This window comes from Miniopterus natalensis, chromosome 14, assembly GCF_054644295.1.
Source record: "Miniopterus natalensis isolate mMinNat1 chromosome 14, mMinNat1.hap1, whole genome shotgun sequence".
Classification (NCBI taxonomy): Eukaryota; Metazoa; Chordata; class Mammalia; order Chiroptera; family Miniopteridae; genus Miniopterus; species Miniopterus natalensis.
Window position 1 is genome coordinate 9,544,020 of NC_142094.1, and position 12,068 is coordinate 9,556,087.

General features: G+C 53.0%; 1 protein-coding gene across 2 annotated transcripts in view; it reads right to left on the reverse strand.

Annotated features, from left to right (window-relative positions):
• The window catches only part of DRGX (dorsal root ganglia homeobox), a 31,066-nt gene extending 20,468 nt beyond the window's left edge, over positions 1–10,598 (reverse strand). The window contains exons 1-5 of one of the 2 annotated variants that reach the window (XM_087824112.1): positions 10,565–10,598; positions 6,357–6,454; positions 5,338–5,439; positions 2,264–2,442; positions 2,070–2,182 (exon numbers count right to left, since the gene is read on the reverse strand). In XM_087824112.1, coding sequence (XP_087680238.1) covers positions 2,070–2,182; positions 2,264–2,442; positions 5,338–5,439; positions 6,357–6,454; positions 10,565–10,598 — 526 coding nt within the window. Of the gene's footprint in view, positions 1–2,069; positions 2,183–2,263; positions 2,443–5,337; positions 5,440–6,356; positions 6,458–10,564 lie in introns of both variants that reach the window. The other variant, XM_087824111.1, reaches the window with a different exon arrangement.
• Positions 10,599–12,068: the final 1,470 nt, after the last annotated feature.

The following is a 12,068-nucleotide window of genomic DNA, read 5'->3' on the forward strand; positions in this document are numbered from 1 at the left end:
ACCGCGTGTCAAGAAAAGTGAGCCAGAGCTCATTCGTGCCGGGGAAGCGGAGCCGACGCCTGACACCTGCACGGGCTCGCTGCACTCACTGCCGGCCTGGCTCTGGGAACTCCAGCGCGTGTCACCCGGTCCTGACCGCAGTCAGCGGGACGTCTCACAGGAGCATGCAGGCAGCCCAGGCAGGGCCACCACAATGCATGGAGACCCTCCCCAGTTCAGTAAGCACTGGGATTTCTGTCACTTCTGCAGGCTCCTGCGCAGCCCAAGCCCCCACCCCAGCATCAAAGGCAAGTGTCTGTCCAGTGAGGCAGGCCCAGGGCCGGCAGCCGGAGTCAAGAGAAAAGCTTAGGGGAGGAGGAGAGAAAGGAGGGATGACAGATTTACAGGCCCCTCCCACCATCCCTGCCTCTGGCCTGGGTCAGGGTGTGGGAGGCACGTGTCCCTCCTCTGTCCCCCTCTCACCACTGCCCTTGGCCTCCCAGCCAGCCGCAGCCCTGCCCTACCTGCTGGCAGTGTGGCCTCTCCACCTTCCTTCAGCCCCCACAGCCCCCACCGGGCCTCAGCTTGGTTGCCAGAGCCCCACAGGCTGCCACAGCAAAGAGGCGTGGGAACCACCTCCAGTTCTGGAGGCTGGAGTGGGGCGAGCGAGGAGCATGTAGAAGAGCTAGCTCCTCCCAGGACCTGAACTAGCCCTCACTGAAGCAGAGAGGATGGACAGACAGACACAAGGTTGCTCCTCCACCAGATCAGCTCCTTGGCTGATGCCCACGTCCCACTGGAAATCTCCTCCCTGAAGCCCCTTCCCATCAGCTGACTCCACTTCTGTAGCACCCTGTCAGCCTGATGTGCCCTGTGGATATGTCCCAAGGATGCTCAGTGGGGGAGGGGGGGTCTATGTGCCGGTCACCGTAGCTGGAGGAAGTGCTGGGGGGTGCGAGGCCCAGAGTTGGATGGCACTAAGCTTCATCCACTCATGCCCAGCTCCCTGGACCACCCAGAAGTGGCTCCAGGCTTTGGGGCTCCACCTTTTAGAGTGGAAAGTCCAAATCCAGGAGCATGGCATTTGGGCTTTCAAGCTCTGGCCCCTGCCAGACACCTCCACCTATCTCTGGACACTCCCATGGGCATCCAACATACTGGCCATTCTCCAGAAAAGCCTGGTTTTCCACCCCTCATCCCCCACCCCCTCACCTCCCACATCCGTTGCCTGTGTTGTTCCCTATGCCTAGAATGCCTTTCTCTCCCTTCCGGAGACTCCCCAGGGAGGCTCCATCATGCCCTCATTCATCCCCCAGACTCAACAAAAAACACGCTGAGGGCGCCCTGGGAGGCCCAGTACCAGGACAGAGCCTACAGCTGCACCAGCACCCCCACCTCCCAGATCCCTGACAGGCGAGGCCTCAGGGGGACACTAACACTGGCTCCCCCAGACACTCTCTGGGGTTCCGCCCTCCTTCTGGCGCACAGCAGTCTGACCCATCACAGAAGGAGGAGGTCTGGGGCCCGCTCACCCAGCAGAGGTGCCCAGAAACCCGAGGGGCAGCCCACAAGAGTTCCTTTCTCTGGACCTGACAAAACATCCAAAATGGTTTCCATCTTTCAGACAACACAGCTACTGAGAAGAGAGTAAATCTTGGAAAACCACAAATGCCAACAGTGCCAGCCTCTGCCTTCAGGAGTTCCTGGGCAGGCAGGTGGGCAGCCTCCATGAGTGGAGAGGGGACTCTAAACTGGGACGACTGCCCCTCACAGGCCTCTCTTATGAGCTGCCGGTGCCCCCCTAAAACTGTTACCTGCGACCAGGAGCAATCTACGACGCAGAACAGTCACTTTTGAAACAACCACCTCTCAGACAAGCCCCGTCGGGTACAGTGATCCTGACAACATCCACCTGAGATCTCAGGCCACATGGAACACAAACAGGGTGGCGTGTGTGGAAACAGACCCGGGCCAGGAGTGACAGAAGGCGAACAGGAGCTGTACCAGCCCGCAGTGCAAGGATGAGCCTGCTGGAGAAGGCAGGTCGGTCCGACCATCTCCAGGATCCCAGCCAGCAGAGCCAAACTCACCTTTCAATGAGGCGACATGTGACAGGGCCTGGGCATATGTGGCCGTATTCAGGAGGGTCCCCGGCAAGCAGGAGGGAAAGAAAGGTCCTGTGGGAGCCACAGTTCGCCCCAGGCTGGCAGAGAAAGGAAACCATGTGAGTTCCCAGCCTTGAGTGCCCACCAGCCCTCAGGCCCAGGGATCCAGCAAGCCTCACCTCTGTTGGGCCTCTAGGGCCTCCTTCTTGCTCCGGGCCTGGTCCCCAGGGGGCGGGGAATTGACATTTCTCACAGGTGGGGATGTCACCTCTGCGATGGACTCCTTGGCCCCTGGCTCCTGGTCCGAAGAACCTCTCTCTGTTTTCCTCCATTTGGCCCTACGGTTCTGGAACCAAACCTGCATCCCGATGGAAACACACCCAAAAGCGGCAGAAAATCAGCCACGAGGAGGGAGCCAGAGCCCAAGCCCACTGCCCAGCACTCGTGGCGCACCCTGTAGCAGCCGGTGTGCAGAGGCCAGGCCTCCTCCCGCCTAAGGATGGGCGAGCAGGGCCCTGAACTGCAGCTGCACCCCACGGCGGGTCAGGTCAGCCCAGCGGGCATGAGGAACACGCCCTTGGCAAGTGTTAAATCACAGAAAGCATCCAAATGCACTACCCAGAGTAAAGGTAAAAGTGGTGTGGAAATTCTCAGTGTATGCCAATACATTTATTTGATGTGAAATTATTTCCTGGGGTGGGGAGGGGGAGATATCATCAAGCCATTTACAAAATACTGCCTGGGGTTTTCTCATCAAAATACTCATTCGCACTTCGGCAGGTTGTCCTGAGCACCTGAGTGTGTCTGGCCTCACATATGTGATGGAACCTGAAACTCTCTCACATGTCATGACAAGTTCATGAGCAGCAGCCTGGGGCACCCATTAGAAACACTGACCCTGGAGTCAGTCTGTTTAGAACTCTGCACCTCAGTGGATCTCACTCAGAGTCCACTGCAATCCTAGGAGGGAGGCTGTCCCACCATCTCCACTCCACAGATGAGAAAACTCAGCGTAGGAGGTCGGCTAACTTGTTCAAGGTCATTCAGGTGGTCAGTGGCAGATCCACAATTTGAACCTAGTGGCTTGGCTAGGGACCATGATCCAAACTGTTTGGGGTAATAATAGTGGCCACCCCAGCTTTATTAGGAAGGTAACACAGAGATGCTCGAAAACCACTGCGCTGCGTCCCCGGCGCACAGCGACCATCACTGGGCAAACATTAGCTACTGTTATGATCCCTGCCATCCTCGGGTTACAGGCAGCTCATGAGTCACCTGCTCTGCGTACCTTCTTAGAGGCCGCTGGGGGACTCCTTAAGCCTTGGGAACCAAGCTGCCTCATGGCGGCCCGGCCCAGGGTATTTCCAGAAGTCAGTGAAATCCTGCCGCTCGTCACCCCTTCCAGCAAAACCTGTTCCCCCTTCTCCTAGGAGATAATTCCTGGCTTAAAACACAAGGCTTGGTTAGACCTCCCTCCTATTCCCAGGGCGTCCTCTCCTCCTGCTGCCGGGGGCCTGGCCCTGGAGAGCACCTGGGTCCCCAGGCTGAGCCCTCCGCCAGCCAACCCGCCTCCGAATTTCCATTCTCCCTCATCAGGCTTGTTTTCTCTCTTTTTAAATCTAGTTGGCTTTTAATTGCACATATCAGCAACCATTGAGTAATGATTTTATCTATATTCTAAATTTAGGGCAGTTAAATGCAAAGCCAAATGCAGACACTTTCTTGCGTCTTAATTGAATGAAGGTCACAGCTATGACAACATTTAATTGAGCTATTTTTCATTATCATATTTTAATGACTTTGCACTGACAGTTCGCCTGCTTCTGAGGAAAGAGCATGATGGAGTCGTTTATTTCCCTATTTAGTTATTGTTTGACAACATCAGCTTCGATTAAGACCCTGCTTTATAGAACATTAATCATATTTGAATGAGCAAGCAGTGTAAATGTAAACACATCTCCCTTCCCGCCACCGAAGCCTGCAGCCAGTGTCCCCACACGGAGGCTCCGCTACACAAATGCTTCTCAGCCATTGTCTGTTCGCATAATAGCCAACAACAGCCTCGACGACAATTCCCAGCTTTAATTGTCCCACCCCTATCTCACCCTTGCACCTTTCAGGGAGAAGTTATGATCTTCCACTTCTGAATGCTCAATAATTGTGTCATTTATCTCAATTTGCAGTTCAGTCTTTAGGCAGCTATTGGCAAGCTGGCATTAAAAAAAGAAAGGAGAGACTGCATCCTGGCCAAAGGAGATTTTCATTTCCAAATAATAATCAGTTTAATTTGCCCACATATGACCAATGATTCATGTTCAGATTTAATAATCAGGATCACATAATCTGATTATAGGGGAAATAATTTGTTTACAACCCCCAATTTACTGCTCAGAATTCCATTATCTCTCTTCAGCCATTGGTTTTTAAGAGATACTAACATGACCCAGGGGAACTGAAAGCAAACTATTATATTTCCTACAATTAGATCTTTGCATAGTCTTAACCCCAAGCCCCTACATAAAAAAAGAACAAAAACAGCATGGAGGAAACCCCATAAATAAAATGAATATATAATTGTGCTCAAAGACTAGCTCGCCTGGAGAGGCAGCGCTGCGAATCTGCTCCCCTGCGTGCGGGCACATCTGCTGGGCTCGGCGGTCTGTGCACTTAAACGTAATCACCGTGTGGCTTCTAAAAAGAAATTCTGCTCAGAGCTGGTCACTGTAGGCCACGCTCCTCTCTGCGGCAGCCCTTTTGCTGCTGCCCTCTAAAGATTTTTAAATTGCACACGTTCTTTGGATTCACTTTTCTAAAAGAGCCCACGTGCCGGGGAAAAGTTGGCCATAATGCAATTTCTGGAAAGCAGATCCTAACCCTGTTCCCATCTGAAAACACAGTTCTCTGCAATTGACCGGCCTTAGCCCAGAGTGGTCAGAGCTGCTTTGAGAATAGCATCTCAGCTCTTTTTTTTTTTTCCAAAGCAAGGAAATGGATGTGCATTGATGTAATTTAGTACCTTAGAGACGCGGACAAATTAGTGTAGAACATTATCACTAGTTAATTATGAATGACCGATTAATCAACCTAATCTAATATTCCACATTATGTTGATGTTATTAAAGTGCATCATGAAAATGACAGATAGTCTTCATTTGCTTTCTTTGGCCAAATGTGCACTCTGCAGTCATGATGTCAAAAAAAAAGTTTGCCAGTTTTAATATTAGGGAGTTAAATAATTGAGCAGAAGGCTCACCTGCACTCTGGCTTCCGTGAGGTTTATTTTCATGGCCAGCTCTTCTCTGGTGAATACATCAGGGTAGTGCGTCTGGGCAAAAACTGCCTCCAGAGCTTCCAGCTGGTAAAGGAAGAAATATTTACTGATGAGAGGTTGTGGCTAGGTGAGAGGAAGCAGATGCATGTTTCAAATTTGCTAACAGTGGTGAGGAAGTTGTTTCACAGATCAAATAAGGAAAGAAGAGGGAGAAAAGAACTGTTTGAAGAGATCCCACAGAGTTAAAATTTCAACCACTGATAACTCAGGAGCTAAGTCTTGCTAACAACCTCAATGCTCCCCCAAGAAGTAGAAATTAGAAGAGAGATGCAAATATTTACATGCATTTACATTTAAATATATTCATAAGAATCAAAATGGAAGGGTGGCCTCTTGAATTAGAGCAATCACCCAGCATCCCCCATGGGGTGTAAGAGGAGAGGAACAACTCCCCACTCCCCTCTCTGTGTCAGGCCCACAGAAACTGAGAAGGGGGTTTGAGTACCTTCCTGACTGCTCCAGTTTGCTCCAAAAGTTGAACAGATCTAGGAGAAGGGGCCCAGGTCCAGGAAACACAATATCAGGGTTCCAGCTGAAGCCCTTCCATTTATGGGCAACAATACCTTCTACAAATCCATCAACTTCTAGGGCTCCAGTCTTCTCATCTAGCTACCCAAAGACAAGAATGTCCTACCTGCCTTCCTTAAAGGGTTATTTCAAGGTTCAAATGATATTGCTGATGTGAAAATGTTCCCCAAACTATCAACCTTAGGCGAATGGGAGCAATCACTATTGCCTCTTCACTTACTATCTGGGATCAAAAGGTCAAAGTCCTCTGCCCTCTCTCCAAACAGATTCCTTGACACATAAGTTGCCCAAGAAAACAGGATCCAGTCAACATGATCAGTTGGCCTTACTTTAAAAAACGCAGAGCAGCTAAAACTCTGGCTTTTTGGAGGCAGGAAACAGCTAGCTTTCAGAGCCGAGAGCAGCATCATTACCTGCTGAAGTGTGAATGTCGTCCGGTTCCGGCGCTGTTTTCTGCGCAGGAACCCATCATCAAAATCTCCCGTAGGGTGGTTGCCAAAGGGTGCGGTGCCTGCTGGGAGCAAACAGGATCAGCCTGAGCAGGGGGCCCCATCCTCACACCATCCCCAACAACACAGGCTCATTTGGAGGCATCCACCCGTCCCCTCGGGACAGAGCCCTGACTGTCCCAAAGCGTCTTTCTCGGCTCCTCTTATTAAACCCCTTCTTTTCCACTCTCTTGTGCTCTCTCTCTTCCAATAATTTATGACTTTAGGCCCAACTATGCCTAAAAGAACCACTGGCTTGAGGCGGAGCCTTCGTCTGCCCTGGGCTGCCGGCTGCACCCCATCCGGCGGCCTCACTCCCCTCCTCAGAGCCTCGCACAGAAGCTGCTGCTCCCCTTTCGCTCACCCGCTAGTCCACTTGCCTGCATTTCCACAAACAACAAGAGCTAAGACTGGGGGTGGGGAAGGAAAGAAAACACCAAGCACTTTCCCCCTAGAACTCAGGACATGAGGAGGTAAGGAGTTTATAGATGAGCATTAATTATCGTTGGTCACAGCTCATCGGCACGGCAGTGGATCTGTTATATACATGTCAGTTAACAGGAGATCTGCCCCGGCAGTAGCTGTTCTGAATTCCAAGCAGACGCACACAGGCCCACTCTCAAAGGGCACCCACGCTCTCACCAGGCTCACAAAGGACCTGGAAAGAAAGGCATCCTTCCCACTGTCCTCCCAGCAGCTCCAAAGCCCCTTTAAAGCCAGAACAGACTTTGGCCCCAGATGCACATTCAGATCATTTTCCAAATGTGCACCATTTACTTGACAGTCCACAATGGCTTCTTAGGAAAACAAATGAGCAAGCTCCCATTAGCCAGCGAATGCCATACCTGCCATGCGCCGGGCTCAGAGTCACTGCCCCGCTGGGCATTGGGAGCTGGCGAGCCACGGTGCCCAGGCAACATCGCTCAGAAGGGCCTCAGTCCCAAAGAAGCAAGACCCTTCAGGCTTTTAAAAATTCTGTCTACTGAAGGGAGCCCCTCCTACTTGTTATTCCACCCTCAGGGCCACATTTTTTGCCACAACACCCCACTCTCTGCCGAAGCGCTCTCCCTCCACCTTCTTGTCCACAGTGCATTCTTCTTCAAAACCCCGGTTACAAACATTTCTCTCCGTTTAGTGGAAGCTGAAAAGAGCAGCCTGGCAGCAGCCTTACTTCCTTATTTTGCAGAAAACCTAACTGTCTCCTTTTGAAACGAGCCTTCGCTGGTGAGGATGGGACACATCCTCTGAGGGTCTCCACTCACAGTCAGGCTCGGTCTTCTAGCTTCCGCCCGCTAGTCCCACACCGGTCCACCTCGTGTACACATAATGCCCTAAGTGAAACACTGCGTGTCAAATGGAGTCTTAAAGAAGGCGGATGCTTCATCAAATTAATAAGAACAAAGATGGACAACCTAATAAAAGAGAGGAAAATGTGAAAAGAGGCTTTCTGCTTAAAAATAAGTAGAGACTGGCCGGCATGGCTCAGCAGTTGAGCATCAACCTATGATCCAGGAGATCCTGGTTCGATTCCTATGATCCAGGAGATCCCAGTTCAATTCCCAGTCAGGGCACATGCTCAGGTTGCGGGCTTGATCCCCAGTCGGGGGCTTGCAGGAGGCAGCGGATGAATGACTCTCTCATCATAGATGTTTCTATCTATCTCTGCCTCTCCATTCCTCTCTCTGAAATTAATAAAAGACATATTTTTAAAAATAAATAAATAAATAGAATGGTCAATAATGTTATGAAAATGTTAAACCTTGTTGATAATTAAACAAAACAGAACAATTAACTACTATTTCCACCATGTTTTTTGGCAAAAAACATCAGGGGCATTGTGACACCTAGTTCAGATGGGAGTGTAATTCTCACCATTCACCTGTTTGTAGGAGCATCTATTGGTATAGCCTTGTTAGAGGGTAACTTGACAATTTTCATCAAAAATTTAAGTACACATACAGACATTTAATCTATGAATATACTTATAAAGGGTGGCAAGTAAAGAGAGAAGAATGTTCCTGGCAAAGTGGTAATAAAAAAACAATACCTGAAAACAACCAAAGTTCCCACCAGCAGACACCTTCCGCATAGCATCCGATGGAATACTACACGGCTATTGAAAAGAAGTCATAGATCTGTATACATCAACACGGAAAAAGTCCTCAACTATATATTATGCAGTGAACAAAGCAAAGTCCTGATTTCAGTACAAATAATGCATAACACACAGAGAGAAAAACACACAAATGAGAGTAAAACCCTGCTTTTCTTGAAGGAATCAGAAGAAACCAGCAAAAGGAGTACTTTTTGAAAAAGCAAGAGAAGTGAAAGAGAATTTCACTTTTCAGTGTATAGGTTTCTGTTCTAATTTCCTAAGCAGATATACGGAGTACTTTTTAATTTAATATCACAAAAATTATCTGAGAAGTGAGATTATGAACCATGCTGTGCTTTCTACTTCATGCCTCTCTAGATTAATAAAAAATAAAAATTAAAAAGCTGATAGGCTATAATAAGATGTCATATTCCAAAAGTCTATTCTCAGCATCTGCAGCGGATCCCCTCCTCTCCAGCAACACTAGTCCTTTCTGCACAACTGGCTTAGAAACACATCTGCAAAGAGAGGAAACAAAAGGTTCTGAAAGACCTATTTCCTTTTCTTCTGATTGCAGCAATCAGAATCGGCAGGGAGACAGGGTGTGCCTGGGGTGCGGGAGGAGAGGTGCGCTGACAGCCCAGGAGCCCGCGGCAGTAAGCAGCTCCGTGTGCTGGGGCCAGAGCTCGTGAGAGGCTGGGCTGGCATCCTCCCTCAGTGGCTTCTGCAGCCCACCACCTGCTAAATACCCCAATCCTCAGCCTTCCTCACTTGGACCAGAAGGGTGGGCCACGGGCTATCCATCAGTCCAAACCCAAGGTTCAAAAGTGCAGGGAAGATGCATCCACCACACAATCGCACGGTCTCCCTCCAGGCCTGGGGCACAATGCCAGGGGATGTACCTCTCCGACCTTTTCATAAAGCCAATGGCCATGGATCCTCCGAGGTCAAAGGAGGCGAAAGGCAGGTAAGTGTCTGGCCTTTCCTTCTTAGAATGCTGACCAAGCCGGCAGGACTTAAACACTGGTCCTCCTTCGCCCCCTCCAGAAAATCCTTCTGAACTCTTAAAAGCTTCCTTGGGAAAAACGTAACTTCTTAAATCCTTGTGCAGTTGGCCAGCTGAGGCTCAGCCACTGCTCAAGGTAACCTGCGGCAAGCATCCTCTGATGTCTTAGGGCCCTCGGTGTCTCACCACCTTTGTCCTGCCCCAAGCCTCCCTGATTTCTTGGGCTCCAAAATTCTTCCCACAAATAAGTCAAAGGAGTAGGTTGCCAAAGCCTAGTACTGGTATTACTCCCACAGTTAGAAACGACCTGATGCCCATGGCTGAGACCACGGCTCAGCCCAGGGCGGCGGGAAAGGGCCCGAGTGTGGGGCTCGGCCTTTGCCCTTCTGTGGAGGACCCACGCCTGAGAACTCCCCTCCCTACCCTGAGGGCGCCAGAGACCCAAGCTGACCCCTTCTCACCTACCCCCACCTAATAGCCCAGAGCAGAGACCACCCCAAGGATCCTGAGGTGGAATTTCTTCTAAATCCTGGAGACCCTCAAAGACCCAAATCCTGGCCACGGGGCTGCCCCTGGGAGTGAGGAGGGGTTGGCACGTGAGGGCAGAGAGCCAGCGAGTGGCGGAGATGAAGCCAGGCCGGGCTCCTGGGCCCGCGGTGGGCAGGGCGGCGGGTGCTGGGCCGAGGTGGAGGGAAGGGCCCCCAGCCGCCCCGCGGCGCTGCCCGGCGGGTCCTTCGGGCTCGCGGTCTGGCCCGGACCCTGCGAGGCGCCCGCCCGGCCGCCTCGGGTTTCGGATGTTTGCAAAGCCCTGCGGAAGGCTGATGCGGGCCCCGGGCGGCGGCGGGGCGCGAGCAGCGGCGTGACCCCGCGTCTGTGCCGGGAGGACCCGCCGGTCCCGCTGCGGAGCCCGAGGCCGCCCGCGGGGGAGAGGGGCGGGCGGCGCGGGGGCCCGAGGGGCCGGGGCCCGGTGCCCGCCGCCGGGTGCCCTCCGCGGGCCGGGCCTGTCGGGCGGCGGGCCCCGCGCTTACTCACCCTCGAGCTGCGGCGGGCAGTGGAAATAAAACATCGCCGACGGCCGGGCTCCGGGGCGGCCGGGACGCGGGAGGCCGGCGGGCCGACGGGGCGCCTCGCTGAGCCGGCTGCAAAGCAAACGGCGACAGTCAGCGCCCCGGGCAGGGCCGGCCGCCAGGGCGCCGCGCAGGCTGCCCGCCGGGGACGCGCCTCCCGACGCCCCGGGCGCGCCCGGGCCTCCCGGGACAGCCCCCGGTGCGCTCCGCCGCCGGCCCCGTCCCCACCCCGCGCGGCCCAGGCCCTCGGGGTGCCCCGCCGGCGCCGCGCCCAGGCCCAGGGCCCGGTCCGAGGAGCGCGCCAGGCCGTCCGCGCGAGCGGCGCCGGGGCGGGGCAGGCGGCCGAGCCCGCGGGCCTGGCCCGGGGGCCGGGGGGCCGGGCGCCGCGCGTACCTGGGCGGCGGGGCGCTCGCCGGGCTGGGCGGCGGGCGGCGGGCACGGCTGGCGCCGCAGGACCAGAAAGTGACTCGGGAAGTGGCCAGATGTCGCGCTGTCTGTCTACCGCGCGCGCCGCCGCGCAGCGCTCGCCTTTATAATCTCACGCATAATTGGCCTTAATCTGATTATTTCCAGCGCTGTCTACAGCGAGTAACTTGGATAGGTCTATTGGGCCTTACAAATGGCCCACGTGGTGTAAAAAAAAAAAAAAAAAAAAAAAAATATCCGTCATTTCTCAGCAAACACAGGAGTCTGCCCCTCTTTTCTCGTGAAGGAGGCGGTCAGACCGCACCCCCGCCGCCGCGCGGAAAGGCTCCCTGCTCTCAGCACTCCGCCCACCCCCAGTCCCGGGCGCAGACCTCTCCCGAGGGCTCGCGTTTGGGGGCGCGCGGGTCGGAGGCCCGGCCGCTCCGCCCGCGAGTTGACAAAGCGCCGCTAATTCTCGCCGCCGGATGGGTTTTGGGGGGACTCCGCACGCGGCTTCCCTTTCCAAGCCGCCGTACAAAAGGAAAGTTTGATTTTGTTCCCAGCAAGGGGTCCCTGAATTTATGGTTGCTTCTCGATGCAAATGACATGCGGTGGGACCCTTCGCAATTACTTTTAAAATGCATCCGAGGCAGACACTCAGCAGAGAGAGACAGCCCGTCCCTCTGCCTGGGTGAAAATTAAACTCTAAAGTACCGGGCTGAAATTTTCAAGTCAGGGGCGCGGGATTGGATCAAATCACATAAACTGCAAAAAAAGCAAGTCTAATGGCGCATAATTGGTTCTGTAATAGCATTACACCAGGATAATAGCCCGTTACGGCCCCCTGCACTATTAAGTGCTTCCCTGGCGGAAAGCCTTTATGATATTAAAGGGGGAATATAATGATATTTTGGTTATTAAATGCGTGTAATTAATTTATGCACCACTGAAAATAAAGTTGGTATTATGACCCACTCAAGATGCATCAGAAGATGCAAGTCAGACAACTGTTGATAAGTTCTGGTGTCTGTGTTCCGTCTAGACTGCTGATTTTATTTTGGGAC